At 36.6% G+C, this 22,865-nt stretch overlaps 2 protein-coding genes across 2 annotated transcripts; both read left to right on the top strand.

The window, feature by feature from the left end:
* The first annotated feature begins 1,830 nt into the window (after positions 1-1,830).
* On the top strand, positions 1,831-8,680 carry LOC106070193 (uncharacterized). Its single transcript, XM_056030376.1, has 3 exons — positions 1,831-2,041; positions 2,508-2,601; positions 8,462-8,680. The coding sequence occupies exons 1-3, from the start codon at positions 1,969-1,971 to the stop codon at positions 8,607-8,609; spliced, it is 315 nt and encodes a 104-aa protein (XP_055886351.1). The 5' UTR covers positions 1,831-1,968; the 3' UTR covers positions 8,610-8,680.
* A 3,053-nt stretch (positions 8,681-11,733) lies between these two features.
* On the top strand, positions 11,734-21,201 carry LOC129926430 (uncharacterized). The gene is made up of 3 exons (XM_056030375.1): positions 11,734-11,987; positions 14,335-14,428; positions 20,702-21,201. The coding sequence occupies exons 1-3, from the start codon at positions 11,915-11,917 to the stop codon at positions 21,039-21,041; spliced, it is 507 nt and encodes a 168-aa protein (XP_055886350.1). The 5' UTR covers positions 11,734-11,914; the 3' UTR covers positions 21,042-21,201.
* The last annotated feature ends 1,664 nt before the right edge of the window (positions 21,202-22,865 follow it).

Below are 22,865 nucleotides of genomic sequence, written 5' to 3'. Positions count from 1 at the left end.
CCACTTGAGGAGGCCCCAAATTAGTGTTTTTTTACATTAAAAATTAAATATTACGCAAAATGCAGGGGACCCCAAAAAGGTCAAGCCCCCCGGGGCCCCCAAACGCTGGAAAATTTCTAGCTACGACCCTGATTTTGGGGTGTCATTCAATATGGAAAACACCAATCATACGCGCGATTAAAAAATACCCACAAAAGAGAAAAAAAAAAGCGGCATTGTCAGCTTTCATTATAACAAAAGACGAGCTTATTTTATAATCCAAAATCTTAATTTTCACTTATTATTCACTTATTATCCTTATCTCTACCCAGACCCGTTTCGCATACGGCCCTCAATTATTAGTGCAGGCCCTGCACCTTTAGATACTAACAACAAAGCTAGACAGGCCTTAGAGTGGAACCGCCCAATGCACACACGCAAAAGAAAACAAATAGAACGTGCTGGCGCAGTGTACTAGAGGAAGCCAAGAGGACAGGAAAGAACAGGGAAGCCATTAAAAAACTAGCAAGAGACCGTGGAGAGTGGATTGTTTTTACTGAGGCCCTATGTTCCACGAGGAACGTGTTTTTACTGAGGCCCTATGTTCCATGAGAAACGTGTTTTTACTGAGGCCCTATGTTCCACGAGGAACGTGTTTTTACTGAGGCCCTATGTTCCACGAGGAACGTGTTTTTACTGAGGCCCTATGTTCCACGAGGAACGTGTTTTTACTGAGGCCCTATGTTCCACGAGGAACGTGTTTTTACTGAGGCCCTATGTTCCATGAGGAATGTGTTTTACTAGGCCCTATGTTCCACAAGGTCGAGAGAGGGATCATGACGCATGGGCCACCCATGACCCCTTTATCCAAGGCCCAGGAATGCGCCCCGGAGAGGAAACTCTGGTGCTGCTGCAAAGCGGCTAAAACAACACTGGAGACAACAGTTACGGGTTATAAGTCCAACTTGATTGGCGTAATGTATGGACGCCACGGGTTGTCTCTGACGGTGGGAGAGGTCTTCGCGCCTCACTGATCAGCTACCGCCCGCCTCAACCTGGGCAGCCCCCAGTCAGGTGCTGATCCGCCACAGCCATACATGTTCCACAAGGAACGTGTTTTTGCTGAGACCCTATGTTCATGAGGAACGTGTTTTTACTGAGACCCTATGTTCCACTAGGAACGTGTTCTTACTGAAGCCCTATGTTCCATGAGAAACGTGTTTTTACTGAGGTCCTATGTTCCACTAGGAACGTGTTTTTACTGAGGCCCTATGTTCCACTAGGAACGTGTTTTTACTGAGGCCCTATGTTCCACGAGGAACGCAAAAGAGTGATGATGATGATGACTTCCAACTTGTCTAAATCTAGGTTGTAATGGTTTTATGTCCATGACACTATTGCCTATAAGTTACAGCAATGAACCTGAAAACTTAAACTTAAATGCTAATAGCTACTATATCCAGTGACGTCACCGGGGTCGCGGCGTGGGGTCCTACCCTAGTGACGCCACTGACTATATCTAAAGCTTACTTCATAAGATAACCGCTCAAATCAAAACTATATCTAAAGCTTACTTCATAAGATAACTGCTCAAATCAAATTAAAACTATTTCTTCCTATTTTTTTTTGTTTACAAACTTTTTATAGTGTGCATTCCATTTTTTTTTTTTAAACTATCGTTAGCGTCCTAATATTTGTCAAATACCTACAGTCGTGACTAACGCGCTCCTAACGCTCCATTTCCTAGCTTTATTTGTTGTTGTTTTTAATACAAAGAGAGTAGAAAGAATTTCCAGCTCGATACCAAATGTCACTTCAAATAAAATTAAAGCACTTCTCGCGCTATTGATTTTGACAGGTAAACAATGTGAACTAGCTGAGCCCAGGTTTGTATCGGAAACTTGAGTAGGTCTCTATATAAATTGCGTTCCCTCATCTCGGTTTGGTCAAGAGTTCTCTTTAGCCGTGCTAACACTTAGACCATTAACAATGCAGCTCATTACAGTCATCACACTGTTCGCTTCCTTGACTGTGAGTTATGCAGCGATTGTTCGTGGCAGAGGTAGGTTCATTTGTTTAGTCAGAGATTTGACTTAGTTAATAGAAGATTAAGCTGTAGTGGTAGCAAGGCCTACTTAATTAAGAAGTGCAACGAACCTAACAAATGTAGCTTACAAGGGCGGATCCAGAGCTGATGAGAGCTAGGCGGTTCTGTTTTTTTTTTTTGTTATTTAAAATTATTTTCTTGGATAACTTTTAAATGTGCAATACGTACTCTTGACTAATTAAAATGTTTTTAAATTTGTAAAGTGTGTTAGAAATGTTTTTAGTAACCCCTTAAAAGTGGGGAAAATCCGCCCTTGGTTTTGTGCAATCTGTCCGTCTGTTATTTTAAAATCGCAAAAAAAAAAAAAAAATAAAATTAAAAAAAAAAAAAAAACAAGCCAAATTAAAAAAAAAACAAAAAAACTGTAAAAATAAACCCCAACAAAAAAAAAAAACGCTTCTATTAATTTCTTAACTTTCAGTTCCCTGCCCAGATGGACACAAAGATGGAGATGTGTTGTATCTACCAAACTGTGTGCGTTTTATCTGCAGGTCCACCGAGTACACCTATGAGAGGTAACTTGTAACATATTTCCACACCAGAGACGAACACGCTAAACGCACTAAACTCAAAGACCTTCTGTACCCACATTCCACCATTTTGTTCTCTTGTCAACTAATCCAAACCCCTCCCCCGTTGTTATAACATCTAGCCCGTTTTAAAGGGCTGAAAGATGACCCCAGAATGACGATAACTTCTACCTATGTTTTCTTAACATACTTAACTTACAGGAGGCACGGAGGCCGAGTGGTTAAGCGCTCGGCTTCCGACTCGGGGGTCCCAGGTTCAAATCCTGGTGAAGACTGGGATTTTTAATTTCTGGATCTTTGGGCGCCTCTGTGTCCGCCCAGCTCTAATGGATACCTGATATTAGTTGGGGGGGGGGGAGGAAAAGTAAAAGCGGTTGGTCGTTGTGCTGGCCACATGATACCCTCGTTAACCGTTGGTCACTAAAACATATGACCTTCACGTCGTCTGCCCTAGAGATTGCAAGGTCTGAAAAGGGTACTTTAATTAACCCACAGACGTTCCTTCAAAAGATAAGACGTAATTACGTCCTAAGCGTATTCACGTGTTAATCTAGATCAGTAGGTTTTAATTATAGATTCAATCTACACTTTGCTATTTTTTTTTAAATATTTTCCTGGCTGATTCAGGCAACCCGTTCCATGCTCTAATGGTACTAGATAAAGAAGGAGCACTTGTACAAGTCTGTCCTAGCATTTAGAATAAGAAATGTGCCTTTATCTTTGTGTCTGGGTCTTTTATTCGGTTTTGCGTATGTATTTTGAAGTCATGGCTCAGTAGTTTACGTCGAATAGCAATTTTACGCATTGATCGTCTGTTCTGGAGAGTGCCTAGATTTAGTGATTTGACTAATGATGTTACTCAAATAAGAATATTCGTTTGTTATAAGCCTAAAGGCTCTATTTTGTTTCTATTTTCTATACATTTTAATGTTTATAGGTCCCAAACAGATAAAGCATATAACTTATCTTATATAATACAGACGATACCTCAAGAAAGAAAATATTTAGGTCCTATGCGTCATGCATTTAGTCATGGACTTAAATTCTGTCAAGTCATTGGTTTTCCTGGCTAGCTCAGGCAACCCATTCCATGCTCTAATAGCACTAGGGAAGAAGGAACATTTTGTACATTTGCATATCAGTTGTTGCTCTACTAAAGCTTATCAAGCTAGAAATTCTTTTTCCAACGATATACATATACTGTCAAATTTGTCGAAATATTGTTTGAGCCGTTTTCGAGTACCGTAATCTACTCAGGTTTTGTCAATGAGTTTGCGACTCGAATATATTGTAATAGAAATTGCTCAAGACAATACACGAAGTCCCATAGTTGGTCACCATAATCTTGTAATAAATATATACTGTAAAAATTACAATAATGTATACTTTTGATCTGCACAGTGGTCCATATTTATAATGCGACTCAAGGGAAACAAGTTCGTGGTAAAAAACATTTGACTTATTCCCCTTTTCAATTTCACAGCGACATCAGTTTTGTTGAGGCTTCATGCTTAAGACCAACTATAAAAGGGTTAAAAACTGAACTCAATCCATTGTCATTTGGTATTGAACTGTCTATTTTATTTTTCTATAAAAAGTATTGACCCCGAACAGCTTGCCCGGCTATTGCTGTATTAATTACAAACCTAAATAGTTTTTTTTTTTCAAAGTTATGAAAACATCATAATTGATGTATTTTTTTTTTTTACAAAGCTTATATCAACTCCTCTCTGTTTGTCTGTTTGTCTGTCTGTCTGGCAAATTTTCCTTACATGTTATTTTTCACACTTCCCTACAGTATTGATAGGCATTGGTTTAAATGTGGAGTTCTTCCCCCCCCCCCCCCCCGAAAAAAAGTTTTTATTTTCTAGTTTTAAAAATGATTTTTGTTACGATTTGAATTATTACAAATACAAGTGTTGTAATAGTGGCTACATGATGCGATATATATATATATATATATATATATATATATATATATATATATATATGTTACATAATATGTAAGCGTTTATTGGAACAAGCCTCGAGTCTACAATGAACTTTCGTTACATTACACTCTAAGACTATGTGATAATAAATATGAATGAACGAAATAACAAAAGCCACTACGAAAGATACACATAATGTTACGCGTATCAATTAGCTTTGGATCAGTCATGTAATTCAATTTGTAATAGATCCAGACTAGCAGTGAATCTGCGCTATTAGAAATGTTTTTTTTTACCAATTGTTTTTTGTTTAGCGCAATTTCATGCTTTTAGCTTTCTCAATACGCTGAGATCTTATCCCTTGTCTGAACCAGTTGGAAAGGGGTAGAAAAAAGAAAGAACGGGGTATCTGGGTAATCGCTTTTTAAATTATTTTTTTTTCAAAGGTGAACAAGCTAACGTGGAGGACACTCTGCTAGCGAAAAATCTATTAACACTGATGATTGTATAGTTATCTATTGTTCCTATTTAATGTTTGTGTTCACTAAGCCTCAGACGACGATTTATAAGGGAACTAATTCAGTTTATACCACCCCTTCAGTCAAGTACAATTTCTTTCCCTTGTTCGAGATATAAAACAAAATAATGTATTACCAATAGATAAATAACTAATTTTTTTAAAAAAAATTGATTTTTGTGTTGTCAGGTAAAAGAACTACTATTCTTATTTAGTTTAAAGCTATTGAGTCAGTATAGGAAAAAAATAGCCGCTGAGCTGTTTGTCAGAGTTTCAAGGTGGTCTTCCCATGGGAGTTTGTTATCAATGATGACGCCTAGATATTTATATGAATTCACTTGTTCTATCGATGTAGTGTTTATCTGCAGTTCGTGTTTCATTTTTTTATTCTTTCTGAAATCTATTATAAGATTATTATTAGTATTAATTGCCATATAATAAAGAGTACATAAATCATCCATATATTGATAAATTATTTTTAAAAAATCAAACAAAACATCAGTGCTTCTTAAACAAAATTTTATTTAAGCTTACTAAGGCCACAATAAGAACATGCATCCTATGTTTAGGACCCGTCGACCCAAGAAAACATTTAAAAAAACTAGGGCAAATACAAAATAGAGCAGTGAGATTTAAGATAAAAATTACTATTCCAATATGATCAGCGTAGGACGTAATCATCTTTTTTGAAGTAACGTCTGTATTATATAAAAAAAGACATAAAGATAAAGGAACATTCCTCGTCCAATATGCTAGGACAAATTTGTACAAATACTCCTTCTTCCCTAGTGCTATTAGAGCATGGAATGGGTTGTCTGAGCTAGCCAGGAAAACCAGTGACTTGGCAGAATTTAAGTCATTGGTTAATATGCATGACTGAATGCATAACGCGTAGGACGTAATCATCTTCTTTTTTGAAGTAACGTCTGTATTATATAAGATAAGATAAGATAGATAAGATAAGAGTAACAGAATGAGTAATATCACTAAACCTGAAGACTCTTCAAGACAGAAGAGTAAAAAGGAAAGGTGGTGCACATAAACCCGAACCATATTTTGCAACCATAAAATACATCAAAAGACACAAAGATAGAGGCACATTTATTATTCCGATGGCTAGGATACATTTCTACAAGTGCTCCTTTTCTCTAGTGCCAGTAGTGCATGGGATGAAGTACCTGTATCAGACAGGAAAATCAAAGATTTTTTTTTAAAAAACAGATTTTAAGTCACTGATCAACATGTGAAACTAGATTGATACATGAAATGCGTAGTTGGAAATTATCTTTGCTTTTGAAGTAACGTCTGTAAATTTATAAGATAAGATACCAAACAGTAGAGCCATTATTATGTGTCAATATTGTTTTAAAGTAATAAAATAAAAGATTTTGGTACAAAGTATTATTTTTTTGCAATAATAAAAAAGCTGGTTATATGTATGACACTATTCTGTTCATGTTCACATTGACATTCATGTTTTCGTTCACATTCATGTTTACATTCATGTTTACGTTTACGTGCATGTTATCTTTTACGTTCTTGTATTGTTCATGTTCACGTTATCTTTCATGTTCACGTTATCGTTCATGTTCACGTTATTTTTCATGTTCACGTTATTGTTCATGTTCACATTATCTTTCATGTTCGCGTTATGTTCACATTATTGTTCATGTTCACGTTATTGGTCATGTTCATGTTATTATTCATGTTTACGTTCATGTTCACGTTCATGTTCACGTCATTGTTTATGTTCATGTTTACGTTCATGTTCACGTTCATGTTCACGTCATTGTTTATGTTCATGTTCACGTTCATGTTCACGTCATTGTTTATGTTCATGTTTACGTTCATTCTCACGTTCATGTTCACGTTATTGTTCATGTTTACGTTATTGTTCATGTTTACGTTCATGTTTACGTTCATGTTTACGTTATCGTTCATGTTTAAGTTCATGTTTACCTTCATGTTTACGTTATCGTTCATGTTCACGTTATCGTTCATGTTCACGTTAGCGTTCATGTTTACCTTCATGTTTACGTTATTGTTCATGTTTACGTTATTGTTCATGTTTACGTTATTGTTCATGTTTACGTTCATGTTTACGTTCATGTTTACGTTAATGTTTACGTTATCGTTCATGTTCACGTTATTGTTCATGTTTACTTTCATGTTTACGTTATTGTTCATGTTTACGTTATTGTTCATGTTTACGTTCATGTTTACGTTCATGTTTACGTTCATGTTTACGTTATCGTTCATGTTCACGTTATCGTTCATGTTCACGTTATTGTTCATGTTTACCTTCATGTTTACGTTATTGTTCATGTTTACGTTATTGTTCATGTTTACGTTATTGTTCATGTTTACGTTATTGTTCATGTTTACGTTCATGTTTACGTTCATGTTTACGTTAATGTTTACGTTATCGTTCATGTTCACGTTTTCGTTCATGTTCACGTTATCGTTCATGTTCACGTTATCGTTCATGTTCATGTTATCGTTCATGATCACGTTATCATTCATGGTCATATTATTGTTCATGTTCATGTTATCGTTCTTGTTCACGTTATTGTTCATGTTCACGTTATCGGTCATGTTCACGTTATTGTTCATGTTCACGTTATCGGTCATGTTCACGTTATTGTTCATGTTCACGTTATCGGTCATGTTCACGTTATCGGTCATGTTCACGTTATCGGTCATGTTCACGTTATTGTTCATGTTCATGTTATTGTTTTTGTTCATTTTATCGTTCATGTTCATGTTATCCTTCATGTTTATGTCATCATTCAAGCTCGTCATGGTCACGATCCACCTGTTTCTATTTTCTTAGTGTTAATGCATTCGTCCCATTCAAGCCACAGAGCCACCGATACACTGGACACCGTCCACACATCAATTACTTATTGTTCCTTTACCGAAAACCATTTGACTAGCCAAGAGAAATTCCGATTGATATTGCTTAATAATCCTCTTTATCCTATACTTTTAAGTGAACAATTCTTGCATGTATGTATGTATGTAAATTACTATATAAATATTTATAGTTCGTTCATCGTGGTTCGATGATGACCACTTTTGTCATCCAGGGGGGCTAAGGGCTTTGCACTGGGGTTTTGTGCCTCCTCATGTGTCTGGTGAGACCTATGTGAGCCCGGAATGTTCGGCTGCACACTGGGCAGGTTATTCCAGCTGGAGCTTTTCTTCTCGGGCGCTTTTCATATATATATGTTTACTTACAAAAATATTCCCAAAAGGGGACTTAGGGTATATATCCTGCCTTAAGAAGAAATTATTTAACCGAGCGAGACTCGGTCACCAGGTACTTACTTTTTAAATACGATTCGTATTTAGAAGGAAAAAAAAACTACAACCAACACAAATCTTTTATTTACAGCTGCGGCGCTTTGGGCTACGATAAAACAACATGCTACTCCGTTAAGACCAACGCCACTGCCAACTACCCAGAGTGCTGCAAAGCAAAATTGTACTGCTTGGGAGATGCTGACTTTGACCCAGCCTATTTAGACTATCCAGCTCAGTAATAACACATTCCAGCCTATTTATTTGTACCTACTATATAATAGGTTATCATAGTAAAGGTTCTTCACATTAATCTGCGCTTGTTTGCGTTTTGATTTTCATTTGGAATCCACATTTCTTAAATTGCACAAAATATTACTATATGCTTTTAAAAATGTATAAATGTATCTATACTGCCATAGTGTTGTGACATGGTCACTGTGTGTGGTCAACCATGACACACGGTCAAGAATTGGGTATCGAGAGTTAGGGGACTTGCGGGAAGTGACGAGTGTGTAAACAAGAAGAGAGGAAGTCAGCTAGTGACGTTGGGTATCTGTATATAACGTTGCCGTATATATATATGTTATGTTGAAATATTTCACAATTAAAAACGCACTTTAAACGTAAAGGGACTTGTTTCTTCACACATAGTCTGTACACCAGATTCACCAACGTACTTTCTATCTATTGACTTACTATATTATAAACAAGAAAAACATTAAACATTATACAGCTTAAAATATAATCAAATAAGAATGAATTTTAAAATAAATTGCTCAAACCAGGTATCGAACGATTCTATGAATTAAGCCAGCTGGCATTGTATAAGACTTAAAGAAAGCCATTATTAGCGGCCCCCGAAAGGGGAAAAGACGCTATTAGTTTTGCGTGGATTGTCTGTCCGTCCGTCAGTCCGTCCCGTTTAGATTTCAGAAACTAGAAGAGAAAATGAAATTCGGACATGATGATATTTTAGATCATTCAAAGTTCTGATGCAAATGCTACTTTTTTCTTTTCCGAAAATGAACTATTTAATATAAAAAATTATCTCTGCAAAAAATACACCACTTCTACAACTATTCACCATTAACAGTAACAGACACGAGAGGCTCTTTAGTAGGGGACACAACTATACATTATATTTTCAACACATTTATGAAAACGATTTTAGATTTTTTGTCAAACTTTTTTTTTTACTTTTATTAACTCATATTAATAAAAATAAAATTTTACTCATATTTACTGCAGCGCCATAGGAATCTAAATTAAAAGAATATTTTTTTTTACGTAAATTTATTTTTCTTCAGGCATTGAATAAGAAATTGACCCTTTACAAAACTATTCGATCAATTAGATTATTATTATATGACATTAGTTAGGGAAGGTTCACATATAACTGCACCTTCTCTTTCACCTATCCCTTGGTCTGCTGGTCCGTTGGGGCACCACACAAGATCTGTCCACCTTCTTTCTCCAATCTTCTCTGTCATTTTCCTTTGATATAATTTCATTCTAATATTCTTTCTGAAAATGTTGAAACCTGCCTTATTACCTGCCTGGGTGGACCACTTCGGGGGCCTATTTTGAGTTTGTGTTTCCACACAAATAAATAATTTAATCTATGGTTTCTAATGGATAGAATTTGTCAGAATGTATTAAAAAACACACAAGGTGACTAATGGAACCAGAGGGTTGCAGGTTGGCCTGTATGAGATTTTTGCTAAAACCTCAAGAGCAAATAAAAATTTTATTCAGATAATTTAAAGACCTTGGCAAAGCGAAATTATAAAATCAAAAACCCTAGCTAACAATTTCACATCAAATCTTATTTGACCGAGACCAACTTTGATGTGCGGGACAGGTAGTCCGCGTGCCAGATAGTCGCCTTCACAAACGACTTCTGTACGGGGAGTTGTGTGCAGGAAAACGCTCACAGGGAGGTCAATACGAACATTACAAAGACATTCTCAACAGCTCCTTTAAGGAGTGCGATATCGACATTCACAGCTGAGCAGCACTAGCTCTTGATCGCTCCCTACGGCGTGCAGCTGTGATTCTCGGAGCCTGGAAATTTGAAGCAAGAAGAGTGGCCAGGGCGAAAGAGCGCCGAACCAACAGAAAGCTGAGAGAAGAAGCAGGCCCATCTGCAACTGACCTAACCCCACCGATGCCACGTATGCGGCCGGCTTTTTAAAGCGAGGATTGGACTTTGCAGTCATCTTCGAGTCCATAGGATTTTAGAAATGTGCTCATCTTCGATCACGAAGGAGGTGCTATATATTATAGTTTGAACCATTGCACACCCCTGTCCCCAGCCGACCTACGAGAGCTTCCGTATGTAATAATGTTTGAATCAGCAAAAACCTAAGAAACATTTAAAACATTCGAAACATTTAAAACATCCGAAACATTTCAAACATCCGAAACATTTCAAACATCCGAAACATTTCAAACATCCGAAACATTTCAAACATCCGAAACATTTCAAACATCCGAAACATTTAAAAATATCTGAAACAAGTAAAAAAAAACAATTAAGACTTAACGATGGTAGAATGTGCAAAAGTGTGACCCAGAGTGTAGTGTTTTACGTTTAAACAATATTTTCTAGCTTTCTTAACAATTAGCGATTCAGTTAATTAAATTTAGTATTCTAAAATTTGACTCGAAATATCAGTTCAAAAGGAAAACGATAGACACGAACCAAAAATAGAAAGAAAAAAAACATTTTCTGGACATAGGAAGCCTGTCAGGACTGAGTTCTGATCAGCCTGGGTCTCCTGTTTACTGTAGAGGAGAAGGGGGGCAATTCAGGTTGTTGACTTCAAATCTGTTATTGTTTTGGATTGTTTTACTTGATGAGATGTTTTTGTTGAATATAATGTAACTCATAATAAGGAAGTGTGGTTTTTGTTCCTAGTCCAGGAAAGTTGGACTTTTGGATATAGATATAGTCGAAGTGTAGACTCTAATTAATTCTCTGTGTTGTCACTATTCAGTCTATGGAATATTAAGCTGTTATATTTTTAATTGATACTGGATATTTCAAATGTCTGAACTGATTCTGTATTATAGTACAGATAATGGAAAAAACGTGTTATATGTCTGTGAATTGGCATTCTGAATCTTTACTATGTCGTTGTCTGTGTCGTTATGGTATTGCCCAGGACTTGGGTACATTTAGTAATACACTAGAGAGGAAATGAGTCTTGACAAAGCCTACTCCCGGGAAACGCGTAAAAATAATTGAACATTTTAAAAACAAATACAGTATCTACAAACGTCACAATCACGTGACCAAAACATGCTACGTTGGCGTTTTATTTCCATCTAGACAAGAAAACAGAACAAGAACTGTGTTTGCTCAACACCAGATGTCACTGTTAAGTACACCAAAACTATTTCACTATTTCACGCACCATTGATTTTTAGAAAGAAAACAAAATAGTTTGCATCTAGCTAATATCCCATTGAGTTCGGTTATATAAGTGAGTGTCTTTCTTTGTGCTGGGCACATTGTAGGGAGGTTACTGTGGCGTAAGCTATGTCTTACTTTGTAGCTCTTGTTCTGTTGGGCTGCCTGGCCGTGAGTTACGCAGCAGTAGTGCAAGGCGAAGGTAAGATAAAAAATGTTTTGTTTGTTTGTTTGACATGTTTCCGATGTTCCTTCAGAGGTGAAGATAGTTTACTTCCTAGTCCAAACCCCCCGCAGGACGACGGGGGATGGGAGCGGGCAGGATTTGAACCCTCGACCATCGATAAATCCGAACGACAGTCCAGCGCACAAACCGCACGACCAGGCAGCCATCTATAGAACACACACCTGCTGGAGTGACCTTTTGCTACACAAAACTGCGAGATTTCATAGTTCAGTAAGCCAGTAACTAATTTTGATGTAGATAAAATTGTAATGTGAAACTAGGAACATTTAAAAAAGCACTCACACGAGTAGCGAAACATATATTTCGTAATTATGAGAGTTTAACGCAATTTTGTTTTCTGATGAGCATCTATGGGAAAAGGTTATACTGTTTGATATATAAACTTTTCAAATGACTAACTTTTTGTATCAGCGCTTCATAATGTGGACACAATGGAATGGATTTCGAACTTGGCTTAATGGCATCCCCTGCTGTCCTGCAAGAAGTCTAAAATAGAAGAGCATCACTTTCAGACCTTTCAATCCATTCATAACAAACGAATATTCACATTTGACTAGAGTAACGTACCTTTAGTAAAATCACTAAATTTAGAAAGCCTTCAGGACAGAAGACTCAAAAGTAAAGTAGCAATTATACATAAAACATTGAACCATAATCTTCAAATACAAAATTTTATAAAATACTCAGAAAGACACAAAGATAAAGGCACATTCCCCACTCCATATTCTAGGACAAATCTGTACAAATGCTCCTTCTTCCCTAGCGCTATTCAAGCATGGAATGAGTTGCCTGAGCTAGCCAGGAAAACTAGTGACTTGGCAGAATTTAGGTCATTGGTTAATATGCATGACTAAATGCATGACGCGTAGGACGTAATCATCTCCTTTTTTGAAGTAACGTCTGTATTATATAAGATAAGATAAGATAATAAATTCAGAGTCAAGGACTCAACATATAAGGATTATGAGGTGTTTATCTCGCCATTTAAATAAAGCCCTGGTCAGTGCCTTTTAGGCTAATATACACAAATCTGAGCCTTGTAATTTTACCTACATCAAAATTAGTTACTGGATTACTGGACTATGAAATCTCGCAGTTTTGTGTAGCAAAAGGTCACTACAGCAGGTGTGTGTTCTATAGTCCACCCTCCTAATTGCTTTTTATCTCCAAGTAATCAAACTCTGTACTCGTATAGAGGCTTGTTTTGTAATCCAGTCCTGTGTTTGAGATTTTTTTCTCCAAGTAAACAAACTCATTACCTGGTTATCCATGTAGAGGTGTGGATTGAAGTCCAGCCCTATAATTAATATTTACTTCCATGCAAACAAACTCAGTTCCCTCGTAAGGTGTGGCCTCTAGAGAGTGTCAATATGTTGACTTAAAGCCTACGTCCCTCGTATTTTGATCAGTGTGATCAGTGCGAATTCTATGGAGACAGCCTGCCTCCTAATGAGCCTAACAGCGTTGGATAAACTAAGTCAAAGAAATATTATTTATTCTATTTATCTGCGTTTGATATCTTTTCGGCCTGGTCGTGGGGTATACATTTCAGACTCCCAAAGGTTCGAATCCTGTCCACTTCCATTTTATGCCGTTCCACAACACGCCTGGGCTCGAACGTAATCATTTTCGTTTCTGCAGGAATATCCTGAACTTATAAAACAAAAAGGGGGCGCAGTGGCTGAGTGGTTAAGCGCTCGTTTTCCGAACCTGGGGTCCTGGGTTCGAATCTAGGTGAGGACTGTGATTTTGAATTTCGGGATCCTTAGGGCACCCCTAAGTCCACCCAACTCCATTGGGTACCTGACTTTAGTTGGTGGAAGTAAAGGCGGTTGGTCGTTGTGCTGGCCACATGACACCCTGCACGTTAACCGTTGGCCATAGAAACAGATGACATTAATATCATCTGCCCCATAGATTAAAATATTATAAAACAAAAAGGAGGCACGGTGGCTGAGTGGCAAAGCGCCTAGCTTCCTACTGGGTTCGAATCCTGGTGAAGGCTGGGATTTCGGGATCCTAGGGTGCGTCTGAGTCCACCCAGATCTAATGGGTACCTGACGTTAGTTGGGAAAAAGTACAGGCGTGTTGTCGTTGTGCTGGCCACATGACACCCACGTAACACGTAGGCCACAGAAATAAATTACCTTTACATCATCTGCCCTAACTTTACTTACTTCTTTACTATAAAACAAAGATCCATACAACTATTAATATAACGTTCTCTTTGTTAAGCAAGACTGTTAATATTAACACTTTCTTCTTGTTTCTCTCTTTGTTTCACTATTTGTTTCACTCTCAGGTCCTTGTCCAGACGGCCGCGTATCAGGAGAGTCGTGGTATGAGCCAAACTGTGGGAAGTGTGACTGCGGCAACACTGGTTATACATGTTATAGGTAACCTGTTTTTTAAATAACATTTTTTAAATATCATGTGAATAGAAATAGGCACTCGTGCCCATTCAAATAATTGAATAGTGACTAAAACTAAATGGAGAAATAAGATTGATAACAAATCAATATTGACATTTGACTTGAGTAAACTAAATTCTCAGAGCTGAAAACTAGAATCTAAAGAAGAAATTTAAGACTATGACTTAGATTAAGACTAAGACTGCTGTATTGATCCTTATGAAAATTTGTTTTGATTACAAGGACTCTCTTCTCATATAAAGACAAAACAACAGAAACATTCACATAAATAGAACAAACACAACATTGTGTGACTACAAACAGGCCTCTTGGTCCTTTTCATGTTTCCTGATCAAAGAGTGGCGTAGATATAGTCTGACTGAGTTAGAAACGAACGAGTTTTTGTACCGCTCTGTTCTTGTCTTGATTGACAGAAGTCGCCTACTTCGCGACTACTTGACGTAGTTATGATGGAGCGGGTAACAGAAGTCGCCCACCTCGCGACTTGACGTAGTTATGATGGAGCGGGTAACAGAAGTCGCCCACTTCGCGACTTGACGTAGTTATGATGGAGCGGGTAACAGAAGTCGCCCACTTCGCGACTTGACGTAGTTATGATGGAGCGGGTAACAGAAGTCGCCCACTTCGCGACTTGACGTAGTTATGATGGAGCGGGTAACAGAAGTCGCCCACTTCGCGACTTGACGTAGTTATGATGGAGCGGGTAACAGAAGTCGCCCACTTCGCGACTTGACGTAGTTATGATGGAGCGGGTAACAGAAGTCGCCCACTTCGCGACTTGACGTAGTTATGATGGAGCGGGTAGCTGTTGTCTTCCAAGATGTTTACGATTTTTAGCGGCCCCCGAAAGGGGAAAAGACGCTTTTAGTTTTGTGTGGCCTGTCTGTCCGTCCGTTCGTCTATCCGTCCGTCAGTCCCGTTTAGATCTCAGAAACTAGAAGAGAAATTGAAAATCGGACATTTTGATATTTTAGATCATTCAAAGTTCTGATGCAACGGCTACTTTTTTCTTTTTCGAAAGTAAACCATATAATTTTTAAAATTATCTATGCAAGCAGATTTTTCAAAACAATGCACCACTTTTCAATGAAAAACTTCAGGGGAAGTAAGTCTTTTAAAAAGGTCACAGACTTCTTCATTAATAAATAAAGCTTCATTCATAGATTGGCACATTGGTAAAAAAAAAATGTATCTAAGGTCACAATGGAAAAATTATTATAAAATATATTTTCCATTTATTAACTAACTCATTAAATAGAATACTGATTCAAGTGTTATAAAAGAATTTTGATACGCACTTCGTTTTAGTTATAAGTTTAAAAGATAGCGAACTACATTTATAGCGCGCAGTTTTGACATATCCTCATTATTGGGGCCTACACTGACAGTGAGAGTCTAAATAAGACTAAATAGAGCATAGATCTACATAATTATGATATATAAGTTCTAGTCTAGATATAGTAGATTCTATATCAATATTATACTTAGATATAGACTTAGATCTAGATATAGATATAGATCTATTTCTAGATCTAGGCTTAGATCTTGAATCAAGATTTAGATCTAAAACTAGGTCTAGATCTAGCTATATCTATGTCTAGTTTGTATGACAAATGACAATGTAGATATCAATTTTTATTTGTAGCTTAAAGAAGTTCAAGAATTTTTTTTCTTGTTTCCAATTTATGTAATTTTGTTAGAAGAATAAATCTTTTTTACTTTCTCTTTATTATAATATAACATATTATTAATGTTGAATGTATGGATAAGGTTAATAATTATTATTTTAAAAAATATAAGTGCATGCTAAATGAATATATGAAGATTCTATGACTGAGGGGTAAAGCACTTGGAACAGAAGGTCCCGTGTTCGAATCCTGGTGAGGACTCTATGTGTACCACTTCGGGGACCAATTTTGAGTTTGTGTTTCACACAGACTGTCTTTGTAACCTTGTTCTGTGATATTTTTGTTCAAACACTGAACGCTAGCTTGCAAATACAAAACAGTCAAATTGTTATTATGGGTAGTCGTTGAATTCCCCCCACCCCCAAGCACCATCAGGAGTAAAGACAAGTCTAAAACTTTTTTTTTTAAAAGTTTATATCAACTCACTCTGTTTGGGTGGAATGTTGTTCACGTAGTGTCTCCCACTTCCCATTCTCTGATCAAGCTAAAACTTCTCACAATAATTCATTGTCGATGACAACATAGGAATACATTTTTTAAAATTTAAACTATCAATTAGTCGTAAATTGTCACGATTTTATTTGAAGAGATGGACATGTGTAGTATTTTCTACGAATACATTTGATACAAGGGAAGGGTGGTGGCTGAGCGGTAAAATGCTTGGCATTCTGAACCGGGGGCCCCAGGTTCGAATCATGGACTGTTAATTTCGGGATCTTGGGGCGCCTCCGAGTCCACAGAGCTCTAATGGGTATCTGACATTAGTTTGGAAAAAGTAAAGGGGGTTGGTCGTTGTGCTGGCCACATGACACTTCGTTAGCCATGAGCCACAGAAACAGATGACTTTTACATCATCTGCCCTAGAGATATGAATCTGAAACCATTAGATTATCAAAAGAGCTGATCCGAAAGCTCTTCGCGCTGTAGGCGTGTAAGCCTGCTTGAACAACCGTTCTGTCTGGAAGAGATCCAAGTCAGTGCCTATGTAAAGCATTGCTATTTCCGATGTATCTGGCACTCCGCGCGCATGGACTAGAATGCATGGCCTAAGGCCGAGTACACCAGGAACATCCGCTTTTTTCCTATGTTGTACCAAGCTAACCGTGCAGGACTCGCCATTTGTGTAACGACAGGGACGTTGAAGCCCTCTTTCAACTCCGCACAGTGCAATGGATACAGAAGTACCGTTATTCTAGATCAAAACCCTTTTAACAAACAATGAAATGACATAGTTGACAGTGTTGATGTACTTTTCTGGATTAAATAAACTCTACAAACAGCTGATGCACAAAGTAGAGACAGGAGACAATAAATGATAATCGATAGACAAAACTAACTTTTTACTCTTTCACTCCTAACTGATGATACCAGCGTTGATTCCACCAGAATGTGGTAAATAATTACTGAGTGAAAGAGTTAAACTAGCGACATCTAAATCTTATTTTCTAGCCAAATAAAACTCCAAGCTCTCTCTCTAAGTTTCTCCCGTCTTTTATACATTTTTCATAGAATCTTCAAGAATCATGACGTCACATCACGCCACCTCATGACCCACTTTCTAATAACCTTCAACTTGATTGTACTTTTTTTTGTGTCGTCACCTTTTTATTTGAAGTATGTTAAAATATATTTGTTTCTGCTATAAAAAGTAAAAAAAGTTAATAATGTTAATAACTTTGAGATTTGAACCGCCACTTGTAAATTATCGTTATAACCTTCAACTAATTATCTATCAAGGTCTTTCGGACAAGTGGCGTGACGTGTGACGTAATATCCTACAATTTTGACGACCTTGAACTGTCTATACAAGGGTGTGACATGAATAATTAATTTTGTTTTCTATAGCAACAAACTGACACAAAATAGAGCAGTGAGATTCATAACAAAATAACATTCACATTTTATTAGAGCAAAACCTTTAGTGAAATCATTAAATTTAGAGACTCTTCAGGATAGAAGACTTAAAAGTAAAGAAGCAATTATATATAAGACATTGAACCATAATCTTTAAATACAAAAAAACAAAACCTAATAAAAATACTCAGAAAGATACAAAGGTAAAGGCACATTCCTTGTTCCATATGCTAGGATACACTTGTATAAACATTCTTTTTTCCAAGCTTCTAGTAGAACATGGAACGGGTTGCCTGAGTCAGCTAGTAAAACCAATTACTTTGCAGAGTTATAAGTCATGATTAACATGCATGACTAGATTGACCTTTGGATACGCCTATGACGTTATCATCTTTTTGTTTTTTGGATGTAACGTCTGTATTTTATAAGAAAAGAGTAATGAATTAAACTAAAGGGGGATAAGTCTTGTGTAGAGACTGGAGGGCCTATTGGTGGAAATGTAGAGACGTTATTTCGAGTCTGGTGCATCAAAAGGCAAACGATAGGCGAATGAACTTAAAAGAAGTGGTCAAGGATCGGCTAATTTGGTGGAAAGGGTATGAACACGGTCACATGAGATGCAGGTTCAATCGATGCATATTGGCTTCGATTGGTAAAATCCAGGCTTATGTTATACTGCGTATGACACTAAAAAGAACGTCTTCACACCATATTGATTGATTTCAATATAGACACAAATATGTTTGCAATAAATTGCATGATTTTATTTTATTTTATTTTATTTTCATTTGGGGCCACCTAATTTGCTTTACCAAGGGTCAACAGTTACCCTAATGCCGGCCCTGTTTACAAAGATCTTATAATAACTTTTGAATAGATCTTTAAAAAAAAACAACAACAACAACATATAGTTATGTACAGAGTTATCTGTGCATGTCTACAACAATATGAAACATAAGTGACAATATAATCATAGGTGAATATTAATCCATCAGACCGGATTATTAAAAAGTATCGACCCTGAACAGCTGGACTGACTATTTGCATATACCGTTCAAACTTAGAGAAATGTGATTTTAATTTTAGATAGGGGCCCCGCATAGGGTAAGGATAAAAATTCTTAAGATTTTTTATTACAATCTGAATAGTAGAAATTAAAAATCCTATTAAATTATGGCTTTTATATAGCGCTACTTTCACGCTTATAGCATGCTCAGAGCGCTTTGGTCCAATATCATTTGTGGGCCAGTGGGGGGAGGGGGTATCTAGGAGTTATAACCCTGCCTTTAGGCGCTCAGTAAACAACTCTGCGCGAGTCGGGTGTCGAACCTCGAGCCCTCTTCATAGGTAGCCAAGCCAAGCTAAGTTCAAACGCACTTAGCATCTCGACCACGCTTCCCACTTTTGTTTGAAACGATCTAATGGCGTAGCTAAGGTGGGGGGTGAGGGGGGTGCAATAAAAAAATCCAACCTCGCCCCCACCCAAAAAGTGTGTCCAAACCTCCTTTTACATTAAGTATTAAGCCAATGCCATGTTATCTTGCTATTCATGTTGTTATGTAAATTAGTGACCATGTTGCATATATTTCACACATTAGACTTATATATAATTAAATATATATATATATTTTAAGTACATTATCTCATCATGTTATGATGACGAATGTCAAAATGCAAAAGAGGCCCCCAAATTCCTTGCTACGCACTGCAATGACCTTTCATTTCATTAAGACTTTTTTTTTTTTCAGAAATATTATTTAACAATAAATAAAAAAAACCCACTGTCACAGGCACATGAATTAAGACTCTACTCCTTACATAAGCATAAATATTGACATATAATAAATATCAGTGTCCAGTGAGGAATTTTCTGGTGATGTGACAGGTTTGCAGCAGTACCGCCATCTGACAAGCAACGAGAATCTTGTTAGGAATGTTAAGCACCTTGAAGGTATCTGTGAGGTCAGTTGTCATTATCCCCTCGGTTTATACAACACTGGATCACTATTTTGGACCACTTCCATAAACATTTAATCTCCAAGCCTAGGTTCCCATATTTACTTTTGTTTTTCCAGCTCAGTTTTTCTTAAATTATGAGACAGAGTTACGGCGATGTCAATGATGGTAGCGTTTTCTCTCTTTTGTTATCAATGAACAGCAGATCAGAGCGATACAAATCTACCGTTTTGTCGATAAGAATAGGCAAATTTCAGTATTATTATTATGTTTATTATTATGTTTATTATTGTTTTTTATTATGTTATTTATTATGTTTTTAATTATGTTTTTTTATTATGGTTTTTTATTGTTTTTTTTTATTATGTTTATTATTATGATTATTTTTATGTTTATTGTTATGTTTTTACTATGTTTTTTATTATGTTTTTTTTATTATGTTTATTATTATGTTTATTATTATGTTTATTATTGTTTTTTATTAGGTTTTTTATTATGTTTTTTTTTATTATGTTTTTTTTATTGTGTTTATTATTATGTTTATTATTATGTTTATTGTTATGTTTATTGTTATGTTTATTGTTATGTTTATTATTATGTTTTTTATGTTTTTTATTATGTTTTTTATTATGTTTTTTTATTATGTTTTTTTTTATTATGTTTATTATTATGTTTTTTTTATTATGTTTATTATTATGTTTATTATTATGTTTATTATTATGTTTATTATTATTCACAGCTGTGGTGTTGTTGCCGTAAATTATGACCGCGCCACATGCTACCTTCAGACTAACGACAGTGCCAACTACCCAGACTGCTGCAAGCCTGTCTTGTACTGCATAGGATCCGCTGGCTTCGACCCATCTAAGCTACAGCCTCCAGCTACAACGTTTAGCACCAACGCTCCTGTCACAAAACCAAAAATTACACCTAAGCCCGCAAAGAAACCGACACCCAAACCTACACCCAAGCCAACAAGGAAACCTGCGCTAAGGGCTACACCTAAACCTGCCTCTAGGCCTACACCAAAGCCGGTACCCAAACCTGCACAAAAACCTCAAGTAAATAGAAGGGGGTAAAAATAGAATCCATTACGTCACCGATCTAGTTCATTACTCCGCCAAAGCTATTAAGAATGGAAAGATGTTTATGTTAAAAAATAAAGACTTATAAGGGAAATATTATAGACATCAAGTTTATGTAAATGTAATATTAAAATAATACAGATGTCTTGTCATATATTTTGTGTTATGTGTTTCTTATTTATATTGTATTTCTTAACTTTCAATTACTCAAAAGGTAAAGTTATTTTATCATATATCTAAATTAACGTTTTCCAGACATCGTATATGTCTCAACTCTTACTCTTTTTATAAAGATTTTATCCACTCTGTCTGTCTTTCTGTCTGTCTGTCCGGTAAATGTTTACACACGTTATTTCTGACACGCCCATTCTTGGATCAAGTTGAAACCTCGCCCAATTATTTATTGGCGTAGACCAGTGTTTGCCAGCACACCATATTATATATATATATATATATATATATATGTATGTATAGTCTAATAGTTAAAAAAAAAACAATATTTTTCTCACTTAGAAGATTCAATTACTGCTGGACCTCTCAGTTTGGAAGCCTAGCACTTCTGCAGCGAGTAGAAAGGATATCTTAACTTCATGGGCGTAGCCAGGATTTTTTTTCCGGGGGGGGGGATTTTCCACGCCCTCCCCCACCCCACGCGCGGAAAAAAAATATATATGTGTGTGTGTGTGTACATAATTAATCTTTATTATATTTCTAACCCTTTCGGAAGACGTTTATTGTGCCCTAGAATAGAATTAGTGGAAAACTTGTAGACTACCCGGCCTTGCTAGCAAGGGGGTCTGGGGGAGCTCACAGCGCTCCCCCAGCACGGGGCGAAGCCCCGCCGCCGAGCACTATTTCTGGTATTGAAAGCCAACAAAATGCATATTCTGAGGTATCTTCTGTGCATTATCTTGCTATTAAAAAGTTTTATTTCAAAAACCTAATGTGCTATTGTTACTGACTTAGACCCTCTCGCGCCGTTCGGCGCATTTTACGGCAAGCTGTTTCCGCAACTCTTATTATGCGTAATTCATTTTGTAGGAGAACATGTCCATCAAAACCTCATGCGACGCTCTGTCAAAACCTTACGAAGGGTTCGATTCTCAGTTCGGCATATGGTTTCTTTGATTGAGACCAGATCTCTATGACTGACTCCTAAAATCTGTCTTAGCCATCTTTGTTGAGACACATTTAGTGTTTTTTCTATTTCGGCAGAAGACTATTCACACTTTATTAATGGAGCCCAGCCACTGGTAGAAATTTGTAACTTCTCTTGACTACGCTATTGGGATTACATGCCTGTATTTCGCTTTAGATTTTATATCGAAAAGGAAAGTTTTATCTTCAAAATCATCTGTTGAGGGGTTTTAAACTAAAAAATCTCTGGAGTTTTTTTTTTTTTTTTTTTTAAATTCAAAGCCCCATTTAGCTACGGCCATAGAATTTGGTGAAGAAATTTGGTTTAAAATAATATTGAAGAGAGAGGTTTTCAACTCAAAACGCTCTGTAGGGGAATTTTAAACTCAAATCCATCTAGAGGGGTTTTAAACTTTAAAGAAAAGGCAATCTGGAGGAGGGGGATTTAAACTCAAAACCCCCTTTGGCTACGCTCAAATCATTTTTGAGTGCGTAATTTGCTTTTTTTTTTAATTGAAGAGGTATTTTTCAGCTTCAAACCCCGCTGGCAGGCGGTTTTAAACTCAAAATCCCTTTGGCTACGCTCATAGATTTTATAGTGTGTAATTTGCTTTTTTTATATTGAATAGGTAGCCTACTTTTTAGCTTCAAACCCCAACTGGAGGGGGGGGGTTAAACTCA

Source organism: Biomphalaria glabrata, chromosome 5, assembly GCF_947242115.1.
Source record: "Biomphalaria glabrata chromosome 5, xgBioGlab47.1, whole genome shotgun sequence".
Classification (NCBI taxonomy): Eukaryota; Metazoa; Mollusca; class Gastropoda; family Planorbidae; genus Biomphalaria; species Biomphalaria glabrata.
Note: the sequence above shows the minus strand (reverse complement) of the source record. Positions and strands in the feature narration are given on the sequence as shown.

Bases quoted from the DNA above. Each gene is read 5' to 3' on its own strand.
- LOC106070193 (XM_056030376.1), top strand. From the start codon at position 1,969: ATGCAGCTCATTACAGTCATCACACTGTTCGCTTCCTTGACTGTGAGT. The intron at 2,042-2,507 runs GTAGGTTCATTT...CTTAACTTTCAG, and splicing joins AGCGATTGTTCGTGGCAGAG to TTCCCTGCCCAGATGGACAC. The intron at 2,602-8,461 runs GTAACTTGTAAC...TTTTATTTACAG, and splicing joins ACCGAGTACACCTATGAGAG to CTGCGGCGCTTTGGGCTACG.
- LOC129926430 (XM_056030375.1), top strand. From the start codon at position 11,915: ATGTCTTACTTTGTAGCTCTTGTTCTGTTGGGCTGCCTGGCCGTGAGT. The intron at 11,988-14,334 runs GTAAGATAAAAA...TTTCACTCTCAG, and splicing joins AGCAGTAGTGCAAGGCGAAG to GTCCTTGTCCAGACGGCCGC. The intron at 14,429-20,701 runs GTAACCTGTTTT...TATTATTCACAG, and splicing joins ACTGGTTATACATGTTATAG to CTGTGGTGTTGTTGCCGTAA.